Source organism: Octopus bimaculoides, chromosome 20, assembly GCF_046866305.1.
Source record: "Octopus bimaculoides isolate indiv1 chromosome 20, ASM4686630v1, whole genome shotgun sequence".
NCBI classification, from domain to species: domain Eukaryota; kingdom Metazoa; phylum Mollusca; class Cephalopoda; order Octopoda; family Octopodidae; genus Octopus; species Octopus bimaculoides.
In genome coordinates, this window is record NC_142947.1 from 9,660,336 (window position 1) to 9,678,460 (window position 18,125).

The 18,125-nt window shown below is 35.1% G+C and overlaps 1 protein-coding gene across 6 annotated transcripts; it reads right to left on the bottom strand.

Moving 5' to 3' along the window:
* Nucleotides 1-1,311: 1,311 nt before the first annotated feature.
* On the bottom strand, nucleotides 1,312-18,058 carry LOC106874765 (uncharacterized). 6 transcript variants are annotated; one of them, XM_052974956.2, is made up of 9 exons: nucleotides 17,111-17,435; nucleotides 13,164-13,309; nucleotides 7,433-7,575; nucleotides 6,277-6,372; nucleotides 4,961-5,220; nucleotides 3,511-3,643; nucleotides 3,046-3,284; nucleotides 2,443-2,590; nucleotides 1,312-1,490 (listed from the first exon to the last, which is right to left on the bottom strand). In XM_052974956.2, exons 3-9 carry the CDS (start codon nucleotides 7,536-7,538, stop codon nucleotides 1,396-1,398), a joined length of 1,077 nt encoding a protein of 358 aa, XP_052830916.1. In that variant the 5' UTR covers nucleotides 7,539-7,575; nucleotides 13,164-13,309; nucleotides 17,111-17,435; the 3' UTR covers nucleotides 1,312-1,395. The 6 variants fall into 6 exon arrangements, with proteins under 6 accessions (XP_052830916.1, XP_089194119.1, XP_014778101.1 ...); XM_089337993.1 differs by lacking the exons at nucleotides 13,164-13,309; nucleotides 17,111-17,435 and adding an exon at nucleotides 17,921-18,058; XM_014922615.3 differs by lacking the exons at nucleotides 13,164-13,309; nucleotides 17,111-17,435 and adding an exon at nucleotides 9,974-10,123 and having other exon boundaries at nucleotides 7,433-7,572.
* Nucleotides 18,059-18,125: the final 67 nt, after the last annotated feature.

The following is an 18,125-nucleotide window of genomic DNA, read 5'->3' on the forward strand; positions in this document are numbered from 1 at the left end:
TTGTTGACAGTACATCTGACCACTAACATATTTTCTCTCTTGTCTCATGCAGGTTTCAAATAATTAAGGGACAGTTTTGGAGTTTACGTGCAAAATCGTCATCATAGCGACTTATTGGCACGCCATGAATGCTGCTCTCTCTTTCTTTTTCCTTTCTCTCTCCCTCCATCCCTATCTCCCTCTCTTTATATATAAGACACACACTTTCTCTTTCTCATTCTTTCTCTCTGTCTGTCTCCCCCTCTCTCTCTTCTATTTCCCATTCCACTTACAAAATCTGTACTTTTGTAAATTGTGCTCTTCCAAATATAACGTAAACGGTCATTTTAAAGATCATCACTTAAACTGTGTCTGAAGTACGATTTCAGGCGCTTAAAAATATTTGGGAGAATGATTAGGCCTACACAATTTGAAAGTAATATTGTTTAACGTTCCGGTTCAAATCCCCAAGTTAACCCCTCCTGTCGTTTTATATTTCCGAGGGATTGAGTTAAAAATTCACCGATTGAAAATATTAGGATTGCGGATCAATTTTCCTGCTACCCTAAACTGAAGTTTTTGGTGTACTTTCAGTGGGTGCTTCCACCGATTTAGTTTCCTCATAGTAGCTGAAGGTAAAGAGTTGAAAGATTAAAAATAGCGACTCTATAATGAAAAGAGAGCAATGTTTCATAAATTTTAGTACAAAGAATACACTATTCATTTTAATGACTTCGTTTATATTAGTTTCAAATTTCGGTACAAGATCAGAAATTTAGTGGGATGAGAAGGTCAATAATGCTGACCCCCAATACTCAACTGGTACTTATTTGAACTCAGAAGGTAAAGTTGGAAGAAATGTCGCTAAGCATTTTTTCTGGCACAGAAGCGATTCTGCCAGCTTGCTACCTTAAGGCAGTGATAATATTAATTAAGCCAGTAAAGTGGTAAGCTGACAAAATTGTTAGCACACTGGGCAAAATGCTTAGTGGCATTTCATCCATCTGGATGTGTGGGTTCCTTCATTGACCCTTCATTGACTGATCTCTGTTGGGGCATTTCATTTCCTTCTCTTTGTATACTTTTGCTTTTCATAATTTATTAATTTATTATGCATAAACCCTGACCATTTTTGTAATTTGTCCTCATTATGTCTCCATGTCCTTTGCTTTGTCACATTTAAAGAAATTATTGCTTTTTAGTGGTGGCAGATCATCATCACCACCACCACCACCACCAAAACCACCAACACCACCACCACTATTATCATCATTACCATCATCATTAGTCCTTTTATCTCCTTCCATTCAAAGAACAGGGCCAATGCTGAAAGATACTGTAATGAATTTATTATAGACAAAAAATATACAGGAGATGATGTTTCTTCCAGTTTCCTTGAGTTAATTTTGATAAAAGTTAACGTTCCTCACAGCCATTTAGGTAAAAGTTTAAAATAACAGCAACGCTTATCAATAGTAATGTTGATACACTCCAACTTGTCTGGGAGCCATCTGAAATGATAGGAAGTTTAGAAAGTGTTAACAGAAGCTATATGTTTAAATGTATGCGTGTTCATGTTTTGTTACCATGTTTCCATTGAAAATACATTGACTTTGCTTCAATTAATTCTTAAAATATTGAATTTATTTAAATAGCTTTGTTTCATTTAACAGGATGTTTAGCACATAAATTAACATAAATTTTGATGGAAGGTTTTAATTTAGATAATTTTAAAACAGAAAATTTGTACCATTGAACTAAGGTGGGGGGGGGGGTAATCTCAGGTGGGTTGGTATGAAAAGGGTTAAATTTATCCTTTAATTTTACAAGGGTTAAAAAGACATATATATAGACTTGGTTTGTGATGACTTGAACTGTGACAATTTAGTAGTGACACACAGAATTGCTTTATGCAAACATCATTTCTAGTTCTATATCAATATATTGTGTGAGGAACACATTTTTAGCTGGGTTATATGATGTTTTCTTTCTAGAATGGATTATTTTTAACAAAACAGAAGAAAAAAAAATATTTGGGAGAAGTGATGGGAGGAAGTGCTTTATTTGTTTTGTCAATTTCTGTTTTGTGTAAAACCTATTTTTAAATGAATATTTAGTGACTGAAAATGATCAACAGAAATATGAAAAGGATGTTAGATGTGTACATACATTTTTGAGTCTGGTGTTTGTTTATGTTTGAGCTTCTCCAAAAATCGCCAAGCTATAAGTGGTGACATTGTGGTCATTTCACCAGTTAACAAATCATCCACCGGCTTTGCACATTTGATAATGTGTGAGATAAAAGATCCCTTATTTAATAAACAAATAAGGGTTAGTAACAGCTGGGGCATCCGGCTGTGAAGCGATGCCTCAGTAACATATTCGTGTAACCCAAGCTAGCATGGAAAAATAGATGTAAAAAAAAAAAAAACTCAATGGCTGTCTAAAGACACATTTACTTACTTTCAAGGGTTTCGGCAGTGACAAGAAACACAAAATTGTAGTCTCTTAACTGCTTAACAAATGTAACCTTTTGACGTAATTCAACAAAAAGAAGCTTGGTAGGTGTACAAAAAGTGGCATTTGGAAAACTGCTGTTGACATTCAGTGACTGGAAATAATGATAAAGAAACAAAGATTATTATTATTATTATTATTCACTTTGAAGGTGTATGTTTTTGTTATTTAAAACTTCCTTTTATTTGGTTTTATATTTCTCAGAGATTTCAGATTTTTCTCTTGTGATAATGTATAAACTATTTAATATTCTTGTAAGCTTTTTTATGTCATGAAAGTTATATTATTTTGTTCTTAATAACCAGACACTTTGTTTCTTATTGTTCCCCACCTACTGCTTGATGACTGGTGTTGGTTTGTTTAAGTCCCCAGTAATTTAGCAGTTCAACAAAAGAGACTAATAGAATAAATATCACACTTTGAAAATTAGTACTGGGGTTGATCTGTTTGACTAAGACCCTTCAAGGTGGTGCCCCCAGCATGGTTACAGTACCCTATTGACTGAAATAAGCAAAAGATGAAAATAAGAGATATTAACAGAATATTTACCATCATCGGGATGTTATCTCCTACCAAAAATGTAAGGCTGACGTCATTGCTGTCTTTTCCAATGTAGAAGTTCAAAAACTGTACACACATTGTTCCTGATGATTCACGCACAAAGGTTAAGAAACAACCACCCCAGGATGCATGATGGTCAGTGCTGTCTGGCCAGGTTACCACTCGGTAGTAGCTTTGATTGTCCATTTCAAAGTTCTTGAAGCAGTCATTTCCTTTCATGAGTACCACTAAAGAAAAGAGCTGTAGACTTTTAGTTTATTAGATGTACCAGTTATGGCCAAGAGGAATCTTCAAGGTTTATTTCCAAGCTGGTAGTATGAAGAATTTGCATAAAGCCAAAGTACTAAAGTGATCTGGGGGTGAGGAGGTAGTGTTAAACTGGGTTGCATGATGTATCTACCACTCAAGAAAAAACAAACTGCATATTGTGTTATTAATATAAAAAGAACTGACCATCATCTGTTGGTATAACTTTGAATTCCACATCAGGAGAGAGACTGCCTTTTAGGATTGGGTACTCAAACCGAACACTGAGTGTGTTTGTGTTGGTGCAGAATATCTGTGGTCCCTCTTTGTTGGTTAAGTGCTGAAAATAATGGATATGCAAGAAATGACTTTGTATTGATTTGTAGTTGAGACGGAAGATATAGAAATGAAAGGAGAGATAGACTGGATCTTTTGTAACATGTTAGGTTAAAAACCTTATTGCATTTAGTTGTGTAACTTATTTGCAGGTACAAGCATGGCTGTGTGGTTAAGAAGCTTGCTTTGCAACCACCTGGGTTCAGGTTCAGTCTCACCATGCAGCACTTTGGGAAAGTGGACTTGGTGGATGGAAACTGAAAGAAGTTCATGTGTGTGTATGTACCGCTGTCTTGACAACATTGTTGTAAACAAGCATCACCGTCATACAAGTGCTGTTGTTCATTTCTGGTCTTTTGTGAAAAACCTAACCATGGGTAAATATTATCTTACTTGTAAACAGGTAAAGGTTGATGACAGGTGGGGCATCTCATTATAGAAAATCTGCCTCTACAAACTGTGTCTGACCCATACAAGAATGATAAAGTGGACATTAAATGATATTGATAACGATGTTATATCTCAGAAATCTGCACAAGGCAAGTGACCATGAGATTCCTCTTACTAACCATGTCTAAGAAAGCTATGGTGACTACTTTTTGTCTTTCTAGAATATAAAAAGAAACAATGCTAGAAAGGAGAAAAATCACGTAAAAACAAAATGCAAAATGTATCTACTGCCCAGGTGATATAATTAAATGTTAGAGAGTTGTAGCGAAAGTATAGTTAGTAAGGTAAAAAGGAAAGTAGCAGATGGAATTCAGTGGATTATTGTTACCTCTGTTTGTGATAAAGTGGTTCTCTCTGTGTGCAAAAAGGCAGGCTGTATAAAGTGTGTTTAAGAAGAATGAGTCTGTTTAGTGAGACAGGCATTGGATGAAGATTTTGCTGGAGAAAAATGAAATGAGTATTCATGAAACTTTGTCAGATGTGTAATATCATCATGAATGAAAAGCAGAGTATAAGATCAAGGCAAAAAACATGAAAAGGAAATGGTGAAACAGATTTCAAGAAGTTTGGTCTCTCAAATGAGATGACACATGATCACAAAGATGGTGATATCCTACAATGCAACTCAGTAACATAGCTTGGGTGTTTGCCATCCAAAGCAGCCCTTGAGTGTCCCCACCCCATCTGTCTCCTGTGCAGCAGGCCCAAAAATGCTCGTTGCCTCTATAAAAGCATCACTCAGCATAGACTGCTCCTTCACCCCCACCCAACAGCCATGCTATTGGTGCAAACCTAATTCAACTTATACTAGCATGGAAAGTGCTAGAAGAATGCTGATGGTGAAAATAATTGAGGGAAATAGAATTCTTACCCGAATAATATGTTGGTAGAGTTCAGGATATTCCATATTTTCACCTTCGAAAACATAGATGTCCATGTCTTCTGTGAGATGGATTTTGGTAACATTAAGGCAAAACTTCCTCCTAGACCCTCCGAGTGCCAGGAATGTGAGAACACAGTAGAGGTTGCCAAGATCTTGTTCATGAATACCAAAGTTGACTGATACTTCATAAGTACAGTTTGGTGGCACCAAAAAGTAGTCTCCACATTGACCTGCATATGCTATTGAGTCTGTGATGAAGTGATATAAGTCATTCAAATGAGAATAGCATGTATTGTCATTCATCATATGTGATTATATAGCAGATTACATATAAGGTTGTGTGTATGGCTGTTCAGTACACATATTCAGTTAACACATGCTGACATACCTCATACTTTTTCTCTCGTTACACATGCACACACACACACACACACACACACACACGCCCCCCCCAAAGAAACACTTATTTCTTTAAAATAGGTTTAAGACTAATTTTTGTAAGGGGAAGGCTGGTAGCTAACTGGGTCAATCCCAAGTATTAAATCAAATTAAACTAATCCTCATAAAAGGTGGGAAATTGGCAAAGTCATTAGTGTATTGGATAAAATGCCTTCTGGTATTTTTTTTCCCGCTTTCTGCTCTCTGAGTTCAAATCTTACCAAGGCTATCTTTGCTGTTCATCTTTTCTTGCTTGATAAAGTACTAATTAGACTGGAAGAATTCTCAAGTCATCAAATCACATGTCTTGTAGTGTTTAAATTCAGCATCCTATCACTTGCTCCCTCTTGGCATGAAACAGACCCTTCAGGACCCGGCTAATGAAGACATGTCCTCAGACATGTTCTTGAGCGAAACACTTCATTTCATGTTTCATGTTGCTCCAGTCCCCCTTTTGATCAGCAGGGAATGTTGGTCTGCTCATCTAGCCAGCGAGGTGACATCTTTCGAAGACTAAAATGATACAAAGTACATTGTGATCTGCGATGTGTAACAACATCTGACAGTTTGGTCAGTCACACGGTATAAGCTGGTTTGAAAAGGCTCAGCATAAACCGGAAAATGTTTGAATCAAGCAATAGAAGCAAGTCTTTAGTAAAAAAGAACTCTATTAATCAATTCAACATATTTAATGTGTGTAGTTGAAATGACAGAAGCTGTGGTTTTCGTCTGGAAAAAATCCTTTTATAGACATATTGTGTTAAAAACCATAACATACTTCATATGACATAATGGGAAGCTGATTTTTTACTTCTTTTTAGTCATATCATATCTCTATCTATGATCAAATATGCAAAAATACTTACAGTTCTGTATGTATGGTGTTTGTGCCACATACTTGCTTTGAGATAATTTGGATATATCATAGGCTGCATCCAAAGATGTTGTACTGTTGTTGATAGCTACATGAAAAGAAAGAAATCGTTCATATCTCTGTTAATTGTAGTTAGAGAAGTGATATTTAAAGATGTTTTTAGAACGAGTCACTAAGTGAAAGGAACATGCTATAATCTCCATTGATTTGATTAGTTATTCACGTCAATCAACATCTTACTGTAACATTCTTGTCTATTATTGTTAATCTACCTATGTCTTATAGTACATAACTATGTCTTCCTTTGACATACACATGTCTTATTGTATTTGCATATCTGAACCTATTCTATTTATTCAAGTCTTAATGCATCTGCTTGTCTTTTTGTAATATGTTACTTAATCTTCTTATATCTATCTGTGATGCATATAATATGAAAATAGCCCCTGAAATAGTATAGTGGTGAAGGCATGGCTTTGTAGTTAAAAAGCTTGCTTTGCAACCATGTGGTTTAGAGTTCAGTCCTACTGTTCAGTCCTACTGTTCAGTACCTCGATCAAGTGAATTTGGTAGATAGAAACTGTGTGGAAACTCATTGCGTATATATGGGCTTGTATGTGTTTGTGTTTGTACCCCACCACTACATCTATTTTGCCGAACCACCATGTTATGTGGATGTAAACAAACCGATACCAGTTGTGAAACAGTTGTAGGAGCAAACACAAAGATACAACTCATGCATTTATATATACGTATGTATGTATGTATATATGTGTATGTATGTATGTATAAATTATTAAGGTGGTTATTTGCAATTTACAGCTGAAAGGCACAACCATAGACATCACTGAAATGACTAAGGGTGTTAGTCAGCATCAGCATTGCTAGAAATAAGAGTCAAAATGATTCTTAGCCATGTGAAGCACCCTCGCTTGCTGTAGGGAGCTTGTATCCTTTGTTAGTCAGTAGATAAGTGCTTACACATGGATAAGAGTTGTAATAAAAGAGTTAAAACTGAATTATTCTTATTGCAACTTCCATTGTGTCAGTTTTTGTTAAACTTTGATATCTTAGTCTCATAAGATCTATTTCATAATTCATCTCATAAATACAGAAATATAATGATTTATCAAAGCCTTTACTATTACCTGTTGTCTCTTTGATAGTTGTTTCGATACCACAAATTGCAATAGGGTGTAACAGAACAAAAAAGGACACTATTTTCCATGTGCAGCTCTTCAACAATTTAGTCATCTTTTTTTAAAAGAACAGCATAAAAATTTCTGAACTTCTGAAAAAAGATAATTTATTTAGTAAATGGAATAATAGATTGACATTTGTTAAAGATGGAATTAACAAGAAATAAAATCTCGTTCAAAAGAATTTGTTTCAATAGTTTACCATGCAATTCATGTGAAATTATCTCATTGTTACTGCAAAATCTATGGATAAACTCTTGCCTTTTGAAGTACAGTTTTTATGAAATAACAAAAAAAAATATTTTGTAAAAGTTTTGGTTATTTTATTGTTTAATGTCCTCCTTCCATGCTGGCAGGCTCACCCGAAATTTGAAATCAGTATCAATATTCAAATATTAATATATTCAAATATTTAAATTAATACTAAAATATTAATTAAAAAAAAAAAGCATCAGTAAAACTGTACAACAACCAACAAAAGCAACCAACACCAAAAGGCTATGTTAAACAAGAGACAAAAATTGCTGCATTGTAAATGGTTGAATTAAACTGAAGACTAACCCCCTAAGAAGGGATTAATTTTCCTTCTTTATAAAAGAAAGGGCTGAATTAGTCTCGTGATGAACAAAATACCTTGACAGTCTATTTCGTTTTTAACCTTGAAATACCCTGACAGTCTATTTCGTTTTTAACCCCAGGTTAACTTTGATCATGCATACCTATGACCAAATGCATGCCAGCTGTGACCATCTCATCTGTTTAGAGATATCAGACTACATTATCTAATGCGTCCTCTTTTTCTTTAAGATGGCAGAATGCAATTTGAAAGAGATTTGGCTCTTCGGCTGCTGTTTCTTGTAGGGGTCAGGTGGTCCCGGGTAATACCTTATTGGCTTGATAATATAATATAAAAAAGCAAGAATGTATCTTAACTGGGACTGAAACAGGTAAAATATAATCCCTTCCCTGTTTCCTTAAACCATCATTTAATTGTGGTTGTGGGGCAAAAAGACTGAAGATAGGGACGACAAGACAGTGAAAGTGGACAGTCATTTACATGTGAAATAAACAGGTAGGCAGACCAACATACACACACACACACACACACACACACACACACACACACATGCACACACACATGCACACACACACACACACACACACACACACAGAACATTAATAAGCTCACACTGTACACAGTGAGATACATGCATATCGCTATGTATCTACACACATTAACAACTACATAGAAATACACACACACACACACACAGAGGCATGTACACGTGGACACACACACATTTACGCTTGTACTCACAGAGACATGGATACACATACATATGCACACATTGACAAACACACACATGCATAGACGTTTGCATAGATGCACACACATATTTGGTTTCACAAGCTCTACAGATGCATGCATTCATAATACTTGCATACATCCATCCTGCATGTCTTGATGCACATAATCCGTGCAAAAAACACAAGAAGATCAATGCACATTTATGTATGTGAGAGAGAGAGAGAGAGAGAGAAAAAAGGAAGAAATAACATTAAAAAGTGTGTTAGAGTGATATAAATGGATATGCAGAAAGATGGTGGGTAGATAGCTCTTGGACTAGGTAAGATCAACCATAAAATATACATCTGTATGAATCACAAAAGTAGCTGGAGGGTATAAGATGGAGTGGTTTCCTCAGGATTAGCAGATGCAATGTCATGACAATATGATAGGTTAACAAAAGAACATAGAATGCAGCAGTTTATTTTAATCAGTCCCGTGATATATTACTCTGGAATTTCCATGGTATGCCCATGCCACCATTTCGTTAGACAAGTCAGACCAGGCAGGTTTGACTTATATTAAGAAGCGGCAATACTTCATGGAAACTCCAGAGTAACAGGCTAATGGATTGACTTAAATAAGCTACATATATATATATATATATGTGTGTGTGTGTGTATGTGTATACAAACAACTAATATAAACTGATTGGCAAAAGCATAGAAAAACATTTTAGCTTACAGAGGCATAGAATAATGTGGAATATTTATGTTAAGTATGCTGTAACAATAGTGTAAAATAAAAATTCATAAATACTAAAAAAATAAAAGAGATACATAGATTGAAAGAAGCACATATATAGAAATAAACAAGTAAAGTGATAAAGAAAGAACTAAGATAAATTAATCTAAACATAGACTAATATGTACAGAAAGTGTACCTTCTGATAGCCAAATAAATAAAATTGTGTAGGAAGATGATAGCCAGATAAATAGCACTGTGTAGGAAGATGAACTGTGTAGGAAGATGATATTTATGAATTTCTTTAACATGCAACAATAATAATCCATTACTTAATTCCACAAAACCCAGCACAAAATTTTTAGTTAATCATATCTGTTATTTATGGATATCAACAAAGTTATTAGATAAAGATATCTATTACTTATGGATGAGAATGTTTCATTTGTGAGTAGTACCTGTGGTAAACTTATCCGCATCAGAGGACAGCTCCTGGGAATACGTAAACCACCGTATTCACCATGTCTAAACTGGCTTGCAGCATATAAGTAATTTGAGGATAATCCTTTTTTAAACTGCTTGTTTATCTCAGTGGTTTCAGACAACAGCTTCTCTCATCCACATGTTATTAAAAACCTGCGGATTATGTGTTTACTTATGCTTATGTATCTTATGATATGTGTTTTTAAATTCACACTCACACACACACACACACATTGTCTGAATTTGTGGGATAAAAAATTATTGTTATATATTGATAACAATGCAGTGTGAGAGAGGTATTTGAGGACATGTTTGGAAATTTAATAAAACAACTTTAATCTAGCAAAAACCAAATGCGTTTTAATAAAATAATTGTGCAAATGTTCTTGATAAGCATTCATATGAGATAATTCTATGTATCAACCTTCAGCTTCAATAACTGCTTCAATGGGACTAGAATTGTCGACATGCTCTCACCTAGCATTCTTTATTCATTTCAGATATTACTTGGACAATCGCAGCGTTCAGTGAAGCTATGATATTGTGACAATGCTGTTTGTCTCCCTTCAACAATGTTCCAAATGGAGGGATTTAAATCTGGCAAATTTCTGAAGATCAGAAATTTGGTATTCCATGGTTGTAAACATTGTCTGACATCCAATCTTGTGTTATGAGGACATTGTGAGAAGGTTCTGAGTCTTGATGAAGCATATATAAACTTCCATTGCATACTTCATTCATCGTAGGCTTAAACAACTGTCTCCAGCACCTCAACATATCCTGCTGCATTAATTCTAAAACCCTGTAGAAAGATGTGAGGTGGCATGACATGACCTTCATTACTCACAACTTCTAAACCCATCACAGCTGCTGGAAATTTAGTGTGTATCACTCTGCAGCCATTAGAAAGATCTGCACATTACCATGGTAGACTTTGATCTTGGCCAAGGATTTTCTCACCAGAGAAGAACCAAGCATGCTATGTTTGTGAGAGGTCTTTAATCTTGGCACAAATCAAATGATTTTCCTTTGTCTTTACAAATATGAATCAGCCACTCCTCAGTATATGCGACCTGTACCGAATGCCTTCATGCCTCACAGTGTTGATAGTCCATTCCAACACATGAAATTCTTTTGGTAATGGTCATTGAGGCACACAAACCACCACATCACTGGACCTTCTGGAGGAAATGATTATTGGTTATCAATTGAATGGACACCCAGTTCAAATGCAATTGGATACTGGCATTACATACTTGCTTCACTGTTAACAAATTTATCATTAACCCCTTTTTGGTCAGCTGGAATGTTGATAGGCTGACCAAGATATTCTCATGGGATGTGACCAAATGAGGTTTGTTTTGCAACATAGCCCTCCTTGTGGTCCACCCATATGCAATTGGATGCAGGTATTACATTCTTCATTCTTGCTTCACTGTTAACAAAGTTATCATTAACCCATTTCGTTACTAAATTTCTGTTGAAATATATTGCCTTTGTTTGAATTAATTTTGAAAATGGTCAAGAATTTAGTAAAAATAAATTTGCCATTATTAACGCTTTTGATACCAACTCATCTGAGATTGCACCTGATTCTATGATACAGTGATCTGATCTGAAAACTTTCCATCAAAATTACATGTTAATTTATGTTCAAAACATCAGCTTGATAATGACAAAGTTATTTTACTAAATTCTACATTATTTTCAAAATTAATTGAAAAAAAAAAAAAAAAAATGGTGCGCATTTCAGCAGAAATGTGATAGTAGAAGGGTTAAGCTGGTGTATGGAATGTAAATCACAAGACTTTGGCCTGTCTGGGTCCATAGTAGAAGACCATGTGGTTAGGAAGTAAACTTCTTAACCATACAGTAACGCCTGCGTCCCTCTCTCTCTCTCTGTAAAGTTTTAAAAAATATAAGCAGAACAAGATGCAAACGTTCATAAATATAAATTTTATAGAAATACACAACTAGGTGCAATACTTGAAAAGTTATTTCTCTTCTACATAAAATAACCAGTCTATTTCACTTTTATTTTCAAACAAATTTGTGGCCTTGATATTTATGTCCATCACAGCCTCTAAGATTAAGTGCAATTGTTAGCGAACCTGCATATATTCTTTACCTTTAGATGAATGTTTTGTGGTTTTATTCTTGATCAGCTTCGTTAGCAATAATAACAGTTACTTCCCTTAGACTCAAAATTATTAGCTGTCCGTTGTTATTTCCCTTCAATTTCAGTTTCTTTTGATTAAAAAAGGTAATATCAGACATAGATTTCATGTGTGTGTGTGTATATATATATATATGTATATATATGACGATGATGATGATGTTGTTCATCATCATCGTTTAATGTCCGCTTTCCATGCTGGCATAGATTGAATGGTTTGACTGAGGACTGGCAAGCCAGGAGGCTGCACCAGGCACCAATCTGATCTGGCAAGGTTTCTACAGGTGGATGCCCTTCCTAATACCAACCACTCCAAAGTGTAGTGGGTGCTTTTTACATGCCACTGGCATGAGAGCCAGTCAGGCGATACTAGCATCGACCATGTTTGAATGGTGCTTTTTACGTACCACTGGCATGGGAGCCAGTCAGGCGATACTGGCATTGGCCACACTCAAATGGTGCTTTTTATGTGTCACCGGCATGGGAGTCAGTCCGGTGGCACTGGCATTGGCCATGCTCAAATGGTGCCTTTTACATTTGATGCCAGGCGGTACTGGCGTCAGCCACAACAACAATTTTACTTGACTCATATATACATATATATATATCTCAGAATTGGCAATTATTTCAGACTTGCTCATGAGTACACTTTTGCTAACATCAGCTGTATAAAACTTTGAGGTACCAAAATATTATATGCACTCATGTACATACAAATTCATATATTATAATAAAAACATAAGTATGATGAAATTTGATCTCTTTTTTTATTAATGATTTTTCAAATTTTCCTTTTAGTTCTTTATATTATGGTTTGAAACAGTAATATTCCTAAATCCATTTGCTACTTCGAGACTTCCACAATCTTATATTTTTTAAACAAAATAACAGCCAAAGATCCGTCAAATTATACTGCCAGAGTGAAGAATAGGATAGTCATAGCTGGTATGAAATACCTCTGATGCTAGATTTGTTCAGTCGGGGCTCACCTGGAATTAGCCAATGACAATGACCAGGTCAATGTGGCAGCATATCTTAGTCAGTAACAACTGAGACACAAGACCAGTGGAAATGGATCAAATCTCAGCTAGCCACATGTTCTATGTATGGTTATCTTTATAGAACTGTTCAGAATCTGAAAGTAGAAAGAAAAGAAAAAGTTAAATATACATGGTTAAGAAGTTTGCTTCCCAACCACATGGCCTTGGGTTCAGTCACACTGTGTGACTCCTTGCTCCTTCGGTAAGTGTCTTCTACTATTTCATCAAACCTTGTGAGTGGTTTTGGTAGACAAAAACTGAAAAGAGCCTGTTATATATGTGTGTGTGTGTGTGTGTGTAATCATCATTATCACCATTGCTTTAATGGCTGAATTTCCCAATTCGCATGAATTAGATGGAATTTATTGGGGCAGATTTCCTATACCTAGATGCCCTTCCCATTGCCTTATGTATTTCCAAGCGAGGCATATCTTCACAGAAGATTGGAAACAAAGGATACTGCTTGTATGATGTTGACTCTCGTGTACAACTGTCACATGAAATCAAGACAAAGAGACAGAAACGCACACATACACTCACGCAACATATATACAGAGTCCACCCCAAAAATGTATACACTTTTCAGGGATTGAGAAACATGAAGAAATATCTTAGCATTAAATTTATTCAGACATTACAGGATTAATACAAATATTTTGTTTTGAATAACTGTCCTACTTGTATACAAGAGCCAATAAGAGATCCCATACGTGGTCACTCGATTTGCTAGAAATAGCAGCAAAATCTTATCCAAATCGAACTCTACCATATTAAATGGTGAGGAGGAGAGAGAGATATTGGATAATATAGTCTTAGACGCACTTCTAAAAGTAATAAAGCAAGAATGCCTTTTCATCAAAGGATTATGTAGTTCTAGATATATTCCTGAAAAATTTGGAGCCGGAATGTCTTTCTTTCCTTATTGATAATAGTTGACCTGGGTTAAACAACAGTCGTTTTTGTTGTGATTACTGTTCATAGATCCCAAGTCAGCTCTGAATGAACACCTCTAAGATTAAAGATGTTCTAGCTGAGAAAATCCTGTCGTTTTCGTATATCGAAGACTATATTGACCAATGTTGTTTTCCCTCTCCGCATTTTTTTTTTCCTCTTAAGATGTTAAGATGTGATTTAAAGAAGATTTAGTTGTTAGTTCTAGCAGCTGGAGCGACCGCACAGAGGTTCATCACGTTTGTTTGCGCAAGTACATCTATTCCGTATATGTACGTGTAGGTGGGGGTGGAGTAGTGTGTGTGTGTGTGTGGGGTACAGTTAGCAGAAACCGCTGAGTACCATAAGGTTCTCTATGTGATCGATCACGCAACCTGCTAAAAGTCTCTTTCAAATCACATCGTAAATAAAAATGAAAATGAACGGAAGGGTATATTGGATAATGCAGTATAAGAGAAACTGTCTGACAAGAGGAGACGGTCATGGTTAGAATGCCTTTGATCGTAGGTGGTCGGTCTATGTTTGATCGTGGTTAACGCGACGGTAAAAAGAACAAAACAAATTCTCCATATGAAAATTGGCCTTCGGCGATCTATCTATCTATCTATCTATCTATCTATCTATCTATCTATCTATCTATCTTATTGTGTCTGGGGAGGGTCTTCTCTTTTAGTGCCTTATTACTTAACACAGTCACCGGTTCGATTTCCACTCGTTTACTTATATATTTTTTCTAACGAATATATGAAAAGGTTGCAAGACTCAACGAAAATTTTACAAAAAAATTAATAAGTAAATGAGTGGAAATCGAACCGGTGAGTGTGTTGTATTAATAAAGCACTAAAAGAGAACGACTCTCCCCAGACAAAAAATAAAATATGCTTCAACACACGAATTCACATAAAGAATCTTGCAAACCAAAAACGAAATACATGTATGTATGTGTATCGGTATGTCTGTCTGTCTGTCTCTCTCTCACTTTCTCTCTCTCTCTCTTTCTCTCTCTCTCTCTCTCTCTCTCTCTCTCTCTCTCTCTCTATATATATATATATATATATATATATATATATATATATATATATATATATATGTATATATAGGACAATCTGTAAGTTGTCATCATAATACTGAGTTTCAAATAGCGGAGCTGAATGCTTCTAGGCATTTTTCATCAGTTATTAAGACAATGTATGTATGTGTGTATATATATATATATATATATATATATATACACACACATTAAGAGGTGCCCCGGCATGGCCGCAGTCTAATGACTGAAGTAAGTAAAAGATAAAGATATATACACACATACATATGTATGTATATATTAAAAATGATTGTAATAATTTCTTTATTGACCACAAGAGCTGCAAATAGTAATATAACAATGATTTTTGATTTGGGTAAAAGACCAACAGTTTAAAGCGGAGAGATTAGTTGATGCCATTGAATCTTGCACTAATAATGAACGGTTCGCGGATTATATCCAAGACTAACAAAAAGAAAAAGAAAAAGACTTAATACAAAGAAGAGTAGAGAAAATAAAATTTATCTAATTTATATAAATGACTACCTTCCAGGTATTCACACACACACACACACATATATTTACACGTACACACTAAACTGTCTTATTTATTACATAATACATACACACTGTTTTTTCATCCTTCCCCCTTTAGTGCTGTTAGTATATAAACATTTGTGTTCCCTTATTAGTGAGTGTTTTAGGAAATTCTATGTAACTGAGTTTATACAGATACTTTTTTAGTGATTATACATAGATACACACATACATACATACATATATACATCATATATACATACATGCATACATACATACACATACCCTGTTGTTGATGTTGAAATTCCAAAGAAGGAGCCTTGAATCTAGGTTAGAAACCGGCTCTTTCTGTATTGGTAAGAAATCATGAAATAAAACTGAACAATGACATACATACATACATAAATACATACATACATACATAAATACATACGTACATAAATACATACCCTGTTATTGATGTTGGAATTCCAATAAAGGAGCCTTGAATCTAGGTTAAAAACCTCTCTGTCTATTGGCAAGAAATCTTGAAATAAACTGACCAATGACATACATACATATATACACACACAAACACATACATACATACTTATATACACACATACGTACATACATACGTACATACATACAAACATATATACACACACACATACATACATACATACATACATATATACATATATACATACATGCGTACATATGTGTGTGAACGTGCGTTTGCGTGTATTTATATGTGTATAATATGTAAGACATTTAAATATTCATTGATATTAAATTGTCTTAAACAAAGCATAATGAAGCACCTTAATGTACCTCTATGTGTGCGTTTATGGACCACACTAAACCACGAGTGCCATTAGATCTGTAGTGCAAAAATGATTTATGTATTTTGCCATTTTAATATATCAAAGAGCGAACCTCTACGTGGTTCTCGACCTGCTAAAAATAGTAGCTAAATCACCTTCAAACAACACCGTCTTAAAAATGTCTATTGTATAAGGCAGTTCTAGATAACCCTCTAAAGACAGGATGGTCACAAATGGAACGTCTTTGATCAGTAGATGAACAAAAGAACACCAAACAGAAATAGCAACCAAGTCGTCCCAAAATCGTACCCTATCGTCCTACAAAAAGAGGGACACGTCAGATAATGTATTTCTAGATACAGTGTATAATGAATAGTGTTCGAGATGATCACGGTTGGAACGCTTCTGTTCGATCACTGCTGACACTAGACAACAACAACGTCAGACATCAAAAGTAACACAAGTCTCTAATGATCACTCAACATGCTAGAAATAGTAGCTAAATTTTACCTTAAAATACACCATAATGTCTTTAAAAAAAATGGAAGGACATTAAATAATGTAGCTCTACCTACCCTCAAATATATGGGATGGTCACGGTTGGAATACCTCGATCAGAGAGAACCTGGTGTTAAACAACATCAAAAGAGAGGTTTTTCGTTTTCTTTTTTTTTGTTTTTTTTTTTTGCTTTAATTAATCAACATGGAGAAAATAATCTGATATCATCAAAAACGGGAGTTAAAAACAGCATTTCTTTTGTTTTAATCAGCCCCTCTTCATTAATTTAAACGCTACTCCCGTGGTTGATTTTTCTTAATCCAAACTACCTTCCCCGTCCATGTATTTCCATCAGTTAATTGGACCAACACTTCAATTCTTCAAAATGAAACGTTAACAGCACTAATTCCACTTCCATCCAACCATCCCACGCTTCCAATACCCACCACCACCACCTTCAACTCCGTCACCATAACTGCAATTTGGCTAAGACAGGCTATGGGCACATACTTTCCTACTTGCAACTATAATCGTAAGAACAAACCTATGAATGAATAGTTTGGAACAACTGAATGAATGAATGTTCGAATGAATGAATGAATGGAACTACTACAAATACTATTACTAGAGCTATTGGATAACGCATTTTACTCAATGGTCACGCTACTACATGTGACTGCAGTAGTTCTTGATTATGTTAATGATGATGATTTGTCGACAATTCAAAGAAATGCTATCATGTGAATTAATGGAAGATGTCGTATTCGAAGTCTTACGTTTAGCAACTGGGGTTAATTTTACAATCTCTCGTTACTACGATTTTACGTGAAAGTGACACAGGACTGACGTACTACGAAAGAAAAACGAAAATTGTAGAAATTCTTACAATTTAAGATCCAGGTAAGACAGAATATACAATTTGATATGAAGTACCAGCATTTATAGGAAGAACATCGGGTGTAACAAATACATAAGCTACACATTTCATCAAAAATAGTGATGTGGAAACCAGCCTCTGTTGAAGAATTAATTATATGTACGAATATTCACAAACCGACATTTTCATTCATAATGTTATAGTAATCGCCAAA